Source organism: Ylistrum balloti, unplaced genomic scaffold (genome assembly GCF_031769215.1).
Source record: "Ylistrum balloti isolate Yb309-2 unplaced genomic scaffold, AGI_CSIRO_Ybal_v1 Utg369580, whole genome shotgun sequence".
Classification (NCBI taxonomy): domain Eukaryota; kingdom Metazoa; phylum Mollusca; class Bivalvia; order Pectinida; family Pectinidae; genus Ylistrum; species Ylistrum balloti.
The window spans coordinates 133,672-150,891 of NW_026781871.1; the positions used below are offsets into that span (position 1 = coordinate 133,672).

At 37.1% G+C, this 17,220-nt stretch overlaps 1 protein-coding gene across 1 annotated transcript in view; it reads right to left on the reverse strand.

The window, feature by feature from the left end:
• The window catches only part of LOC132543362 (protein MMS22-like), a 51,149-nt gene that overhangs the window by 16,197 nt on the left and 17,732 nt on the right, over positions 1-17,220 (reverse strand). The window contains exons 6-20 of the mRNA XM_060206857.1: positions 14,471-14,588; positions 13,242-13,335; positions 11,797-11,927; positions 7,320-7,427; positions 6,458-6,533; positions 6,201-6,325; positions 6,016-6,075; positions 5,203-5,322; positions 4,200-4,252; positions 3,582-3,641; positions 2,960-3,067; positions 2,143-2,254; positions 1,423-1,595; positions 1,151-1,284; positions 430-520 (exon numbers count right to left, since the gene is read on the reverse strand). Coding sequence (XP_060062840.1) covers positions 430-520; positions 1,151-1,284; positions 1,423-1,595; positions 2,143-2,254; positions 2,960-3,067; positions 3,582-3,641; positions 4,200-4,252; positions 5,203-5,322; positions 6,016-6,075; positions 6,201-6,325; positions 6,458-6,533; positions 7,320-7,427; positions 11,797-11,927; positions 13,242-13,335; positions 14,471-14,588 — 1,563 coding nt within the window. The remainder of the gene's footprint in view (positions 1-429; positions 521-1,150; positions 1,285-1,422; positions 1,596-2,142; positions 2,255-2,959; positions 3,068-3,581; positions 3,642-4,199; positions 4,253-5,202; positions 5,323-6,015; positions 6,076-6,200; positions 6,326-6,457; positions 6,534-7,319; positions 7,428-11,796; positions 11,928-13,241; positions 13,336-14,470; positions 14,589-17,220) is intronic.

Genomic DNA, 17,220 nt, shown 5'->3' on the forward strand with positions numbered 1-17,220 from the left:
AGTTTCAAAGAAATGAGTTGAAAACTGGAAGGGTGTCTCTTTGCAAACAGAAGTGAACATTGGAAGGACAGGTTTAACCATAATTTCCAATAAATTCATAGCATATAGTATATCAAAAACTGTACATTTAACTCAGTTAAGGATATAAACACACATTTATGTAGTTTAAGGAAAGACAAAACCTGGTCAATTTTAACATTTTAGTGTTACAAAACAGAAGAAGCCCATCTTCATCACCTCCGGGCCAGGTGAATTACTAAATAGGAGTACTTGACCATTTTCTTCAAATAGTAAGGGTGAATTTGGTTGACATGTGAATTCATCTGACATTATGTAACAGTGAAATATCTTAAGTAATGAAGAAGACAGGGAGATGACATAGATTTAGGAGGAAACAGACTCTAACACATGAGTAGAACAAATGAATACCTGATGCGTGTGATGACAGCCTCTAGGGTACCTAAGACAGGACCAAGCTCATTACTTCTACATCCATGAAGAACACTGGCAAATCCCTCTGCTGTTAGACATGAAATATCACGAACATCAACAGTACAGTATACATTAATAGGGTCTATATTATATCCTTGGTAAGCCTATACATGTAGTTTACATATCACCATATAAACCATTCAAAGCCCTATTAAAGGCCGAACCAAAGGTTTGCTATGCCTGGTGTTAATGTCCATCAACAGAAACAGGATCCGGACCAGTAAATGATAAAATGATGGTGCATTTGATGTGAAATGCTTATTTTGATACGCTGCAGTACAAAAACTTAGCTTGCACATCAAACAACTCACTTTTAGCATTTACCAAAAAAAAAAAAAATTTGTTGGTAGGATTCGTTCTTCTTCAGAGGAACATTATGGCATGAAGTTAATATATTTTTATGAAGATCTTAATGCTTTTGAAAATAGGCCCATTTCTCTGACCTCTCAATTATTTCAGATGAAGCAATACCTTTTTGAAACCACAAATTTTATTTGCAATTTTCAATGATAAATGGCAACTGTTTCATTTTCTCATGCACTTATCGTGTACAAACATGTCATTATGAGGTGTCAGGTGATTTTGAATTGTGCTGTAGAAAAATTAAAATCAAAAGAGAACTGCACATAATGAGTATCAAACAGGAAATCAAACTAACATATCAGTCGGGAATGGGCAGGTCCTAGTTTGGAACTGGATTCAAACACTTCCTGTACACTTTCTATGTAGAATGATATTAGCTTCCACAAGAGATGCCTTCGTCTGGGGTCAAGGTCATCACTGGAAAATTCCCTGAAAATTAGAATATACCCGTTGTCAATGTATATATACAAAGAGATTAAACACTTCACGATTGTCTATCACCTTCTAAGTAGTGCTTTGGGAAGACTATCAGACTAAAAATTGTTAAGAAGTTGTTGTGAAACTTACACACATGTATTACTGAAAGCTTGGCCGAGTCTGTCTGTTAGGATGGAAATATCTAGATTTTTCTGCTGGTAAAGGTGCACCATAGTGAACATTCCCATCCACATCACTTGAGATGTACCCAGAGAAAGACTTGACATATCCACCATGTTGTAAAAGTCACACAGTTTTCCAGTCTAGAGGTAGAAGAAATAAATGGAGGGAGACATTGATACTTTAAAGTAAAGAGTCTCTATTTCCAGCACGGTACATGTGACCATGAGTCAAGATCTTGAAGGTGTTTTAAAATGTTACTGGGCAAATATCAATTCTTTTTTAATTTAATACATTTTCTTGATTTGACAAGTGTTATCTAAAGATTGATACATTTGTCCTCTGTGACCTGGAATAATTTAACACATTTGACCCCTGTGACCTGGAATGATTTAACACATTTGACCCCTGTGACCTGGAATAATTTAACATATTTGACACCTGTGACTTTGTCAGTTGGCCATACTTCACCTGATCATATTTGTGAAAAACTGACAGTGATAAAAGTAAATGTGAGGCCTGGGTCCTGTAATCATAGAATTTTGATGGGACTCAGATTTCTGGAAACATTTGAATTTTCAGCAATGAAAATGAAAAGAACTCATGAAAATAAATTGAAGATTGATCAGTACTATGAACTGAAATTACAATGACTTCATCGTCTCAGTCTTTACTGTCCCATATACTCACCACATCCTCGGTGTCAGCAGCCAAGCTGAGACAAAGGAACAGACATGTAAAGTTATAAAATCCATTCTCAGTCAACTCCTGTACTCTCCGTTTGTGGAACTTAGAATATACCCTATAAAGAGAGATTAATACAAGTTTACAACGCATCAACTTTCAGATTAATTAGGATTATGCATATATGTTTATATTAAATTGATAAAAGTCATTTATGTGGATCCCTTACTACATAACCCTGACTAATGTTCTGACCTTGAGTCTTTAGTTTGTTCAAAACATCAAATAAAGCCAACATCAAAATATTTGGTCTTTTGATCAATATGAAAAAGAAATGGTTGAAAGATTTTAAAACATATTGACCACTGATAATGCCAATAAGACTGGATTATGGTCATTCGTTGCAGCTAGCAGATGATCCAAAAGTGCTGGTTTGCTTTCTTGAAGAAGGTGTTTTGAAAAGACAAAACTCTACACCCCACCTTTCAACTGCCATATAGATATACATAGTGGTGTGAACTTGATCACTCAAGTTTAAGAGCCCTTAAAAGGTGATGTAAGTAAATGTACCAAGGCTGTAAACATATTAGATCCAGTAAACCAATATAAATTTATTTCAAATAAAATTTTGTGATAGAGAAAGACAAGAGACCCAAGGGCCTTAATAGTCATCTGAGTCACAATGCTTCTGGTAAAGGTATTGTGCAAGACATAATAAGCCTTCCTGAAATTTCAAGATGTGTTACTTTTTCAAGAAACATTTGAATTCCAACTTAACATCTTCCCCCCTTTTTTTTAATTTCATATCAATGATTGCCTTTACCTTCCTTTCATCTGTCTCCATTCCTGGTTGGAGCCAGAGTCAAGCAGTTGGTGGAGACTGTTACCAAGGAGACCAAGATATAACTGGAAACTAGTGTCCTGGGGCTTACTGAAAGTTTAAAGATGAGTTTTCATGTATAAAGCCTCAACAGTGTTCTTTATTTGATAATTAAAAGGCATATATCTATTTACTGAACGTTTAACAAATGGTTTTTGAGTGGAAGCTGTAAATTCTGCCGTTGTTATGTACTACAAAATGGTATGGAAATACTTGGGAAATTTTATGGCGTTACTATGATAGTGGGATAGGGATGGTATGGAAATACCAGGGAAATTGTATGGCGTTACTATGGTAGTGGGATAGGGATGGTATGGAAATACTATGGTACAAAATGTGCATGGGTCTGTAATGTCAGTATCTAACTGCCAGATATTATGAAAGTAGTATTAATAGCTTTGATATCTGTACTTACAATTAAATATATAGTACAATGCTGCACAGATTAACACAACTTTTACATTAAATTTGATTACCTCCCTTGTTCTTACAACATGTGTAGACTTTGCTGCATATCTAAGTCTAACTGTACTAATACATGCCTTTATATATAACTTATACTTACAATTTGTACTGACCAGAGCCAAGTCGATTGCACAGTTCTAATAAGGTTAACGAGCTCTTACTGGAAGTAAACAAATAAACATATTGACTGTTTATTGTTATTTAGACATCAGCACATTTGTCTCAAACTTCTACACAAATTATGAAGTAACCTGAGAAATCATTTTAAGTGTATGGACTATACTTGATATGACAACTTCATGTAAGAAGACAATCAAATTTCAGAGTCGCATTTCCTCTCAGTTCTATGCAGATCGGTTATGAAAGTTTAAGTTGGCTGACATAAAAGTCTTCCTCAAATATACTGAGGACTTCAGATTGAATACCCAGGGTTGTATCTAAAGCAAAAGAGAGGCAGTGAATGTATGTATCATTCTATTGTTTCAAAGTTCTTTATTCTAAAATAAGTATTTTATTTTATCTATAAATTTATCAGTATGCATGCATTTATCTCCAAAACTCATTCAACAAACGTATAAGAATTTTTCGTTTCAATCAGAACTGAAACACACACCAACTTAAGATACTTTGCACTATTCTTTAAAAACTGAGAAAAATTGACTGTGATTATGATTTCAAAAAAGATTTTCTTTGAAAAACATAAACATAGTGATCTAACCTGATAGTCCCTAGACCTTCCACCGTGGCCATGTTTAACATAAAACTGCTGTTCTGTTGATAAAAACATAAGTTTTAATGTCAGAATATGTTTACAAGAATGTGTTGCATTTAACAACATTATCTACTTGATCTAAGAATATTCATTACAGATTTCTAAAAGTATCCTCAAATCCCTCTTGAATTATTCATTTCAATGCAGCATTAATTGTAATAAGAGCACTTCAACAATTTTCCATAAAATATTTCTTGGGTAGTTGGTTTGCCAATACCATTATTCATATTGTTTCATTTCTTCATAAAACAGTCATGAAATAGTAAAGGCAGCAGAATGCTATCATTTTAAACCCCTTAAATTTTAAACGTCTTTTCATGTCATACATGATAACATATACTAAACATGAAAATATTAAAGGGATATTCTGCCCAAGTTGCAAAATTTCTGGCCGTTCTGTATTTTTCAAGAATTCATTTTAATGACTTTTAAAACCATTGTTAGCATCAAAATGTCTCTTCTGTGGTCAGTCTGGAGAGCCAAAATTGTTGGGAATACACAAAGCTAATTATCTATATATAGCACATCAGGAAATCTGGGACTGAAGGTTCACTTAGAGATAGATTTTATGTATTGGGCAAATACTCAAGTGTGTATGGTGTTCACTTAAATTTCTGCTGGGGTTACGATTTTATTATTTTATCAGGCTTATTTTCTGCTGATTTTATAATTTACACAAACAATTCATTCCACTCAGCTTAAAACATTGCAAATTTATTATGCCACAATAAGGGTCGTGCAAACATTTGTAAATTGATCTAGCTAGATCTATAAAGAATTTTTGCAATGAAATATATCTTTGTTTAAATGGTAAATTGAGGTGTATAATTTTATATAGTTTTGATAAAAAGCATCCCATGAAATCCTAACTTGTGTGGAATGTCCCTTTAATGTTAAAGATTCAACAATTTCTATATATGTATTATCATTGGCTGTTTGTGATCGTTACCAGCTTGCGATAGAAGTGATCCCAAAGGAGAAGTAAGAGTGATACATTTGGTTTCCATTGCTCAGCAAGAGTAACACAGCATTGCAGGTAAAATCTCAGGTCCACCTCCGATAAATCTGTCTATAAAATAAGTAAATTTATATATTTTTCAACAACAGCAAAGCAAACTATACAACTTACTGTAAATGTATTGTTTGGGATTTCTTTTCATATTAATGTACGGGTACCGTCAATCACGACATAAAATCCCTTGCAATTATTTGTACAACAATGACTCTGGATGGCGTCCATGTTGATATGGTTACCGCTATCAGAGTCTAACAGAGTCCAGGTCTTTAATAGCTCATCATTCGCAAATTTCAAGTCATTTCTAGATCAGTGTCTGCAAAATCATGTTTTTGCAAATATATCTGCATAGGTAAGTTTGCAAAATAAAGTTTTGCAAAATTAAATTTATTTACAGCATATTAAGCACTGATTTACGACTATAAATGCAAGAATTTTTTGATAAAATGAATAGTTTTACCACCTTTCCTGTCAACTGTAACTAAAAATACCTTAAAAAAATTGGGGATGGATGAAGATGAAATTAACATGTCTTATTATGGCATGGATCAAATTTTCCAGTTCATGTTGAAGGCGAATAGCAAATAGATCATCCTATTGAAATTTACTGGCTATAAGGTGTAAGACATACCTTTACTAAGCTTGAAAATTAATTTTAATACTGTTATGAGTTTGCTTGCACCAATTTCACAGATTTCGGGTATTTTCAATACAATGTTAGTGGACAGGACTTGATATTCACAATACCTTTGCTAAAGACTTTTTCAGAGCTGCCATCACTTCTTGGTAATTGCAGTCACTTGTACGCTGAAAACAAACAACAATTTTCGATTTTTTGAAAAGAAAAAAATTATGGTTAAATAATACCAATACAAAAAATATAGGAAGTCATTCTGAGACGTCATTAGTTTTTGTATTGGAGCTTCTCTCACCTGCCGAGACAAAGTGTTGGAGGAGTCATCATGAAGCATGGCTAGTTTGGTTAATAGCCACAAACAGAAGCCAGTTCTGTCTTTTAGGATTGGAGAAGCAGCTGGATACACAAAAACACCAGAATCTGTAGATATAAATTGACACATATAAAGTACACCTCCTTCTCTAGAGTCACAACGCAGTTCCAAACTCAACTATATTGAAGGAATCAAAAGAAAACAAAATATATAGAAGAGGGACACCTAAATGAGAGTACCTATCTCCATGGAGTTTTCTGGGACTTCCTCCTCTTGTAAGATCTGTAGAATGTTGTTGATGTGAAACCAGAACAGCTGTGTGACAACAAATTAAAGAATAATATAATAGTACACATATGTAGCCTATTGAAAATCAAGCACTTTTAATAACTCCTTGAAGGCCCACTAATTTCAAAACAGGAATATCTAATTTTAAATCTTAATTATTGAAGAACACGGAATAAGAATATATAACGTAACTCTTCCTCCATCAAACTTTCTCAGCTTCTCAATCAAAATTAACTGAATTCTCAATAAAAAATCATCAATTTCTTCTCAATCACAATTTATCAGTTTGCCTTTCTCAATCAAATTTCAACAATTTCTCAATCAAAATTCCCCAGTTTCTCAATTAAAATTCCCTAGTTTTCTCAATCAAAACACACCAGTTTCTCAATTAAAATTCATCAAATTCTCTATCAAGATCAATCAATTTCTCAATCAGAATTCATTAGTTTTAGTGTTTCAGGCAAAATTCACCACATTCCCAATCAAATTCATTGATTTCTCAATAAAAATTATCAGTTTCAGTTATCAATTAAAATTCCCAAGTTTCTCAATTAAAATTTATCATTTTTGAAATAAAATTCACAACGCAATCTTAATGCGAAAAGCAGACATTTGTTAGACGTGATACAGTAGGTTACTTTTGAGCATTAGTTTGTAAACAAAAGTTAATGATACATTTTTCTAAGGCTTTAAGTTTTGATTACCTGCAATCTACACCATCAATATTTAATACGATATCTATAAATATTCAGTTATATCACAATTTTTTTAATAAATACACAGGAATATTAATTTTATTTTTGATGTACTGACCTGTTCAGAGCCGTGTTTGTGTCTGAGGAGAACTAAACACAAAGTCCACATCTCTTCCACACAAGGACATGGGTATGGACTTGCCCCCAAGGCTTCTTTTGTAGACAACTAAATAATATCAATATATCTATAGTATCATCTTCAAACACAAAGAAAGGGACTTACATGACAGTGTTTAGTAAAGATATGTCCAGGTCTAATGGTTTTTCAAAATCATTTGGAGTGGGAGGCATTTTTTATGAGATCCCATCACTAATCAATTATTAAAGTATCTTTAGTATAACGAATACTGAGAGAATGGTGATTATCCCATCACCCATCAAATTTTTATACAAGTGCTTAACATCCCTCCCTCAGAGATAATTTTCAAATAGCCATAATAAAATAAAAGATGATGAGACATTCAAAACATACAATGACAGGCATCACAAAAATCAGGCCTTCTCCTTGGTGTATAAAAACAATTAAGATATGATACTTTACTGTTTGTTCAGTTAGACTTTGAAGGCTTGAAAAGTTACATTGGTGTGACTTTGAATGGCAAAAGCTACCTTACTGTACACCTATTGGGCCAGTACAATTTGAAAGGCAAGTATTATCTTGGTGTACAGCTTTTGGGTCAGGGTGACTTTGACAGGTAAATGTTAACTTGCTGTACACCTGTTGGGCCAGGGTGACTTTGACAGACAAATGTTAACTTGATGTACACCTGTTGGGCCAGGGTGACTGACAGGTAAATGTTAACTTGCTGTACACCTGTTGGGCCAGGGTGACTTTGACAGGTAAATGTTAACTTGCTGTACACCTGTTGGGCCAGGGTGACTTTGACAGACAAATGTTACCTTGCTGTACACCTGTTGAGCCAGAATGACTTTGACAGACAAATGTTACCTTGCTGTACACCTGTTGGGCCAGGGTGACTTTGACAGACAAATGTTAACTTGATGTACACCTGTTGAGCCAGGGTGACACCTGTTGAGCCAGGGTGACTTTGACAGACAAATGTTACCTTGCTGTACACCTGTTGGGCCAGGGTGACTTTGACAGGTAAATGTTAACTTGATGTACACCTGTTGGGCCAGGGTGACTTTGACAGACAAATGTTAACTTGATGTACACCTGTTGGGCCAGGGTGACTTTGACAGGTAAATGTTAACTTGCTGTACACCTGTTGGGCCAGGGTGACTTTGACAGACAAATGTTAACTTGATGTACACCTGTTGGGCCAGGGTGACTTGACAGGTAAATGTTAACTTGCTGTACACCTGTTGGGCCAGTGTGACTTTGACAGACAAATGTTAACTTGATGTACACCTGTTGGGCCAGGGTGACTTTGACAGACAAATGTTACCTTGCTGTACACCTGTTGGGCCAGGGTGACTTTGACAGGTAAATGTTAACTTGATGTACACCTCTTGGGCCAGGGTGACTTTGACAGACAAATGTTACCTTGATGTACACCTGTTGAGCCGGAGTGACTTTGACAGACAAATGTTAACTTGCTGTACACCTGTTGGGCCAGGGTGACTTTGACAGACAAATGTTAACTTGATGTACACCTGTTGAGCCGGAGTGACTTTGACAGACAAATGTTAACTTGATGTACACCTGTTGGGCCAGGGTGACTTTGACAGACAAATGTTAACTTGCTGTACACCTGTTGGGCCAGGGTGACTTTGACAGACAAATGTTAACTTGATGTACACCTGTTGGGCCAGTGTGACTTTGACAGACAAATGTTAACTTGATGTACACCTGTTGGGCCAGGGTGACTTGACAGGTAAATGTTAACTTGCTGTACACCTGTTGGGCCAGGGTGACTTTGACAAGTAAATGTTAACTTGCTGTACACCTGTTGGGCCAGGGTGACTTTGACAGACAAATGTTAACTTGCTGTACACCTGTTGGGCCAGTGTGACTTTGACAGACAAATGTTAACTTGATGTACACCTGTTGGGCCAGGGTGACTTTGACAAGTAAATGTTAACTTGATGTACACCTCTTGGGCCAGGGTGACTTTGACAGACAAATGTTAACTTGATGTACACCTGTTGGGCCAGGGTGACTTTGACAAGTAAATGTTAACTTGCTGTACACCTGTTGGGTCAGGGTGACTTTGACAGGTAAATGTTAACTTGCTGTACACCTGTTGGGCCAGGGTGACTTTGACAGACAAATGTTAACTTGCTGTACACCTGTTGGGCCAGGGTGACTTTGACAGACAAATGTTAACTTGCTGTACACCTGTTGGGCCAGGGTGACTTTGACAGACAAATGTTAACTTGCTGTACACCAGGGTGTTGACAGGCTTTGTACACCTGTTGTACAGGTGACTTTGACAAGTAATGTTAACTTGATGTACACCTGTTGGGCCAGGGTGACTTTGACAGACAAATGTTAACTTGATGTACACCTGTTGGGCCAGGGTGACTTTGACAGACAAATGTTACCTTGCTGTACACCTGTTGAGCCAGGGTGACTTTGACAGACAAATGTTACCTTGCTGTACACCTGTTGGGCCAGGGTGACTTTGACAGGTAAATGTTAACTTGCTGTACACCTGTTGGGCCAGGGTGACTTTGACAGGTAAATGTTAACTTGATGTACACCTGTTGGGCCAGGGTGACTTTGACAGACAAATGTTAACTTGCTGTACACCTGTTGGGCCAGGGTGACTTTGACAAGTAAATGTTAACTTGATGTACACCTGTTGGGTCAGGATGACTTTGGCAGACAAATGTTAACTTGCTGTACACCTGTTGGGCCAGGGTGACTTTGACAGACAAATGTTAACTTGATGTACACCTGTTGAGCCAGGGTGACTTTGACAGACAAATGTTACCTTGCTGTACACCTGTTGGGCCAGGGTGACTTTGACAGACAAATGTTAACTTGCTGTACACCTGTTGGGCCAGGGTGACTTTGACAGACAAATGTTAACTTGCTGTACACCTGTTGGGCCAGTGTGACTTTGACAGACAAATGTTAACTTGATGTACACCTGTTGAGCCAGAGTGACTGACAGGTAAATGTTAACTTGCTGTACACCTGTTGGGCCAGGGTGACTTTGACAGGTAAATGTTAACTTGCTGTACACCTGTTGGGCCAGGGTGACTTTGACAGGTAAATGTTAACTTGATGTACACCTGTTGGGCCAGGGTGACTTTGACAGGTTAATGTTAACTTGCTGTACACCTGTTGGGCCAGGGTGACTTTGACAGACAAATGTTAACTTGATGTACACCTGTTGGGCCAGGGTGACTTTGACAGGTTAATGTTAACTTGCTGTACACCTGTTGGGCCAGGGTGACTTTGACAAGTAAATGTTAACTTGCTGTACACCTGTTGGGCCAGGGTGACTTTGACAAGTAAATGTTAACTTGCTGTACACCTGTTGGGTCAGGGTGACTTTGACAGACAAATGTTAACTTGCTGTACACCTGTTGGGCCAGGGTGACTTTGACAGGTAAATGTTAACTTGCTGTACACCTGTTGGGCCAGGGTGACTTTGACAGGTAAATGTTAACTTGCTGTACACCTGTTGGGCCAGGGTGACTTTGACAGACAAATGTTAACTTGCTGTACACCTGTTGGGCCAGGGTGACTTTGACAGGTAAATGTTACCTTGCTGTACACCTGTTGGGCCAGGGTGACTTTGACAGGTAAATGTTAACTTGATGTACACCTGTTGGGCCAGGGTGACTTTGACAGGTAAATGTTACCTTGCTGTACACCTGTTGAGCCGGAGTGACTTTGACAGACAAATGTTACCTTGATGTACACCTGTTGAGCCGGAGTGACTTTGACAGACAAATGTTAACTTGATGTACACCTGTTGGGCCAGGGTGACTTTGACAGACAAATGTTAACTTGATGTACACCTGTTGGGCCAGGGTGACTTTGACAGACAAATGTTAACTTGATGTACACCTGTTGGGCCAGGGTGACTTTGACAGGTTAATGTTAACTTGCTGTACACCTGTTGGGCCAGGGTGACTTTGACAGACAAATGTTAACTTGATGTACACCTGTTGGGCCAGGGTGACTTTGACAGGTAAATGTTAACTTGCTGTACACCTGTTGGGCCAGGGTGACTTTGACAGACAAATGTTACCTTGCTGTACACCTGTTGGGTCAGGGTGACTTTGACAGGTAAATGTTACCTTGCTGTACACCTGTTGGGCCAGGGTGACTTTGACAGACAAATGTTACCTTGCTGTACACCTGTTGGGCCAGGGTGACTTTGACAGACAAATGTTACCTTGCTGTACACCTGTTGGGCCAGGGTGACTTTGACAGACAAATGTTACCTTGCTGTACACCTGTTGAGCCAGGGTGACTTTGACAGACAAATGTTACCTTGCTGTACACCTGTTGGGCCAGGGTGACTTTGACAGGTAAATGTTACCTTGCTGTACACCTGTTGGGCCAGGGTGACACCTGTTGGGTCAGGGTGACTTTGACAGACAAATGTTACCTTGCTGTACACCTGTTGGGCCAGGGTGACTAACTCCCACAGGACGAGGTCCACCACCTGTGTGAACATTGAGGTAGGGTCCTCTTCCTTCCTGTGACAGCATCGGATCAAATTTTGTCGACAGGGTAAATCTAAAAATATCCAAAATGACACTGACAGTTCATACACTATGGAAACCAAATTGGGACAGAATCCAGGCATTTATATTGAAGAAGGACTTATGTACTATTGCTCCTACTGGGCCACACCCCTCCCATCAAATGTAGGATCATGGCATAGTTAACATTATTTAATTTTAACAACAATAATTAATTAAAAAGTCTTGATAAGAGTCAACAAAAAATAGGTTAGTTTAATTGTGACTACTATCAATAGTAGTGCCTGACTACTTGTATAGTATTTTATATATTGATGTTTCACAGGTAAAATGATATGGCAACAGTTCCAGATGGTGAATTACAGGGTACCTAGGTTTACTTATATCTGATCAAGAAGGTAAACACTTCAGCTTAAAAAAGGGAGCTCCCAGTTTATTCTAAATGACTTTATAAGTTTGGTATAAATTTGAGAGATGTTAGCGTGCTTACAAACGGTAAGTTTGGTGTAGACTTGAGAGAGATGTCAGCTTACTTACAAATAGTAAGTTTGGTGTAGACTCGAGAGAGATGTTAGCTTACTTACAAATAGTACTTCTACATTGTATATAAATAATGAGTATAGGAGTTATGTTAAAATCTTTATCTTACTAAATATACTTCTACATTGTATTGACACATATCTATGACAATCCCATGTGATACACACTTTAAATAAATCTTTTTCCTACCTTACTACATAATCAATTGTGTTTTACCATGTAGCAAACAATACACCAATATTTCTAGGGCCTGATATACTATACAGGTAAATAGATTTGTTTTAAGCTGCTGACTTGCTTATAAATTACAAATTACAAACATTATTGAAATCTAAGGATTAGCCTATATTTCCCAGCAACTCTAACAAGTTTCATTATTTCATTGTTTCATTATTTCACATGTTTTTAGATTTGGCATCCAAACAAGTCATGCTTCTGTAACTAAAACAAAGTGTGATTATATCAAACTAGTGAAAAGTAGAGGATAATTTCATCAAAAGAATTCTGCAAAATTTCATGTCTTGTGTCCCTGCTTTATCTCACTAAAACACTAAGTAGTTATGGCTTCTGAAAAACTAATCCAAATGCAGCTTCTGTTGTCTTTTGTCATGACTAGACAAAAAAGCACTTCAGATGAACACTAACAATTATTTGTGATCAAGTCAATATAAGATATTGAAAAGGTACTTAATCTGGTGTTAGAACATTTCCACAAAAATATGGACATTTACAATATTGTATGTTTTGCAACATGCTGTGGTTTTTGTTATAAGTGAATGTCAAGGAAATTTGTTTTATTTTGAATTACCTTGAAATTTGTAAACAATTAGACAAAGAAGTTCGAGAGTTTCCCAGTACACATCCAGGCATAGATGGAAACTATTGTACTCATCACTGTCAACCTAAAGAATATAAACACATATTGGTTACCTATAAACAAAAGTGCCTGTAGCACTCATACACATGCATGTAATTTGAAAACGAGATGAGAGTCTAAAAATTTACTTTTGTATTAACATATGTCTTCCTTTATAAACTCAAGTGAATATTGTAGATTTGGAAGAGACAATAAAAACATTAATGTATTTATTTAATGTTTCCAAAGTTATGAAAAATTATCTTGTTTGACCTTTGATCTTGAGATGAAGGTCACAGTGACCTAATTACATGGCAGGACATAGTGTTTTCGGAATGATGCATAAATGGTGTAAGATTTGTTACTGTAGTTATGGTCCACACAAGACTGTATCAGACAAACCTCAGTAGTCTTGCTTCATTCAATGGGAGGACATAATAAAGTTGTGGCACATATGTTATCAGCCAATCAGACTCAATGTGTATCTTCAAGTCTCATTAAGTCTTAAATTACTCAGGAAAGCAGTAGTGAGTTAAAGAGTGTAAATAACACTAGATGATACATTAATTAGGAATTACAGGCCCTCCAGGTTTAGGTATTTAACAACCTACACATCTTATTACAGTTAGATTTTAATATTGATATAGACTTTAATATTAAGACTGATAACACGTGGTAAATTCAAGATCTGGACACAAAGTAAAAATAAAGAAATGCATTAAGCAATAACAGTACTGTCTGTTAGGCGTCTGTCTTTATTAAATCTGGTATTAAAAAAGCATGGTCTCATGTCTGTAAACTTATAATGGAAGACAAAAAGAATTTTCGTTATCACCAATCTCAATTGTTGGGGACAATATATATATAAATAGGTGGGATCTTTTTTTGGTTTGTCGACCGGTTTCACCTGGACTTAGTTGGGCTTCATCAGGATCAATAAATACATGCCAAATAAAAGGACCAGAACTGTAAGTATGTGAGGACCTAGATCCTATTTCAGTGAACTAAAAGTCCCCTACAGAGTATCAGTGGGGACTAATAAAGTCACGTAACACCCCATAACTTCGAAATCCTAGGCTCTATGTTCATAGTTTAAGGAATACCAGGTAATGATACTCGAAAATACTGATGTACATCAATGAAACTTTCTCACAAACATTAAAGAAATTATGATATCTCACCCTGCACATGGAGTTGTAATGTATCTTGGTAGGTGTGTCTACATACAATAAGGTACTGTGTAAGTGTGACAGCAGAGAATTCAGCAGGGGCGGTAACTGTTGATCACCTCCATTATACCTGAAACTCAAAACCTTACGTTATGGACTTCAGAACATAATCCTGTAAACATATCAGTCTCTTTCTCCCAGGTTCTACATTATAACCCTGTCACCATACTTCTCTTCTCTCTTTCTCCAAGGTTCTACATTATAACCCTGTCACCATACTTCTCTCTTTCTCCCAGGTTCTACATTATAACCGTGTCACCATACTTCTCTCTTTCTCCAAGGTTCTATATTATAACCCTGTCACCATATTTCTCTCTTTCTCCCAGGTTCTACATTATAACCGTGTCACCATACTTCTCTCTTTCTCCAAGGTTCTACATTATAACCGTGTCACCATACTTCTCTCTTTCTCCCAGGTTCTATATTATAACCCTGTCACCATACCTCTCTCTTTCTCCCAGGTTCTACATTATAACCCTGTCACCATACTTCTCTCTTTCTCCCAGATTCTTTTTATAACCCTGTCACCATACTTCTCTCTTTCTCCCAGGTTCTATATGATAACCCTGTCACCATACTTTCTCCAAGGTTCTATATCATAACCCTGTCACCATACTTCTCTCTTTGTCCCAGGTTCTATATTATAACCCTGTCACCATACTTCTCTCTTTCTCCTAGATTCTACATTATAACCCTGTCACCATACTTCTCTCTTTCTCCCAGGTTCTATATTATAACCCTGTCACCATACACCTCTCTTTCTCCAAGGTTCTACATTATAACCCTGTCACCATGCTTTTCTCTTTCTCCCAGATTCTATATTATGACCCTGTCACCATGCTTTTCTCTTTCTCTGAGATTCTATATTATAACCCTGTCACCATACTTCTCTCTTTCTCCCAGATTCTACATTACAACCCTGTCTCGTTCTCCCAGATTCTATATTATAACCCTGTCACCATGCTTTTCTCTTTCTCTGAGATTCTATATTATAACACTGTCACCATACTTCTCTCTTTCTCCCAGGTTCTATATTATAACCCTGTCACCATACTTCTCTCTTTTTCCCAGGTTCTACATTATAACCCTGTCACCATATTTTTCTCTTTCTCTGAGATTCTATATTATAACCCTGTCACCATACTTCTCTCTTTCTTCCAGATTCTATATTATAACCCTGTCACCATACTTCTATCTTTCTCCCAGGTTCTACATTATAACCTTGTCACCATAATTTTCTATTTTTCCCCAGGTTCTACATTATAACCGTCACCATACTTCTCTCTTTCTCCCAGGTTCTACATTATAACCGTGTCACCATACTTCTCTCTTTCTCCAAGGTTCTATATTATAACCCTGTCACCATATTTCTCTCTTTCTCCCAGGTTCTACATTATAACCTTGTCACCATAATTTTCTATTTCTCCCAGGTTCTACATTATAACCCTGTCACATACTTCTCTCTTTCTCCCAGGTTCTACATTATAACCCTGTCACATACTTCTCTCTTTCTCCCAGGTTCTATATTATAACCCTGTAACCATACTTCTCTCTTTCTCCCAGATTCTACATTATAACCCTGTCACCATACTTCTCTCTTTCTCCCAGGTTCTATATTATAACCCTGTCACCATACTTTCTCCAAGGTTCTATATCATAACCCTGTCACCATACTTCTCTCTTTCTCCAAGGTTCTATATTATAACCCTGTCACCATACTTCTCTCTTTCTCCTAGATTCTACATTATAACCCTGTCACCATACTTCTCTCTTTCTCCAAGGTTCTATATTATAACCCTGTCACCATACACCTCTATTTCTCCAAGGTTCTACATTATAACCCTGTCACCATGCTTTTCTCTTTCTCCCAGATTCTATATTATGACCCTGTCACCATGCTTCTCTCTTTCTCCCAGATTCTACATTATAACCCTGTCACCATACTTCTCTCTTTGTCCCAGATTCTATATTATAACCCTGTCACCATGCTTTCTCTCTTTCTCCAGGTTCTACATTATAACCCTGTCACCATACTTTTCTCTTTCTCCCAGATTCTATATTATAACCCTGTCACCATGCTTCTCTCTTTCTCCCAGGTTCTATTCTATATTATAACCCTGTCACCATACTTCTCTCTTTCTCCCAGGTTCTATATTATAACCCTGTCACCATACTTCTCTCTTTCTCCCAGGTTCTATATTATAACCCTGTCACCATACTTCTCTCTTTCTCCCAGGTTCTACATTATAACCCTGTTACCATACTTCTCTCTTTGTCCCAGATTCTACATTATAACCCTGTCACCATACTTCTCTCTTTCTCCCAGGTTCTATATTATAACCCTGTCACCATACACCTCTCTTTCTCCCAGGTTCTACATTATAACCCTGTCACCATACTTCTCTCTTTCTCCCAGGTTCTATATTATAACCCTGTCACCATACTTCTCTCTTTCTCCCAGGTTCTATATTATAACCCTGTCACCATACTTCTCTCTTTGTCCCAGATTCTACATTATAACCCTGTCACCATACTTCTCTCTTTCTCCCAGGTTCTACATTATAACCCTGTCACCATACTTCTCTCTTTCTCCCAGGTTCTATATTATAACCCTGTCACCATACTTCTCTCTTTCTCCCAGATTCTATATTATAACCCTGTCACCATACTTCTCTCTTTCTCCCAGGTTCTATATTATAACC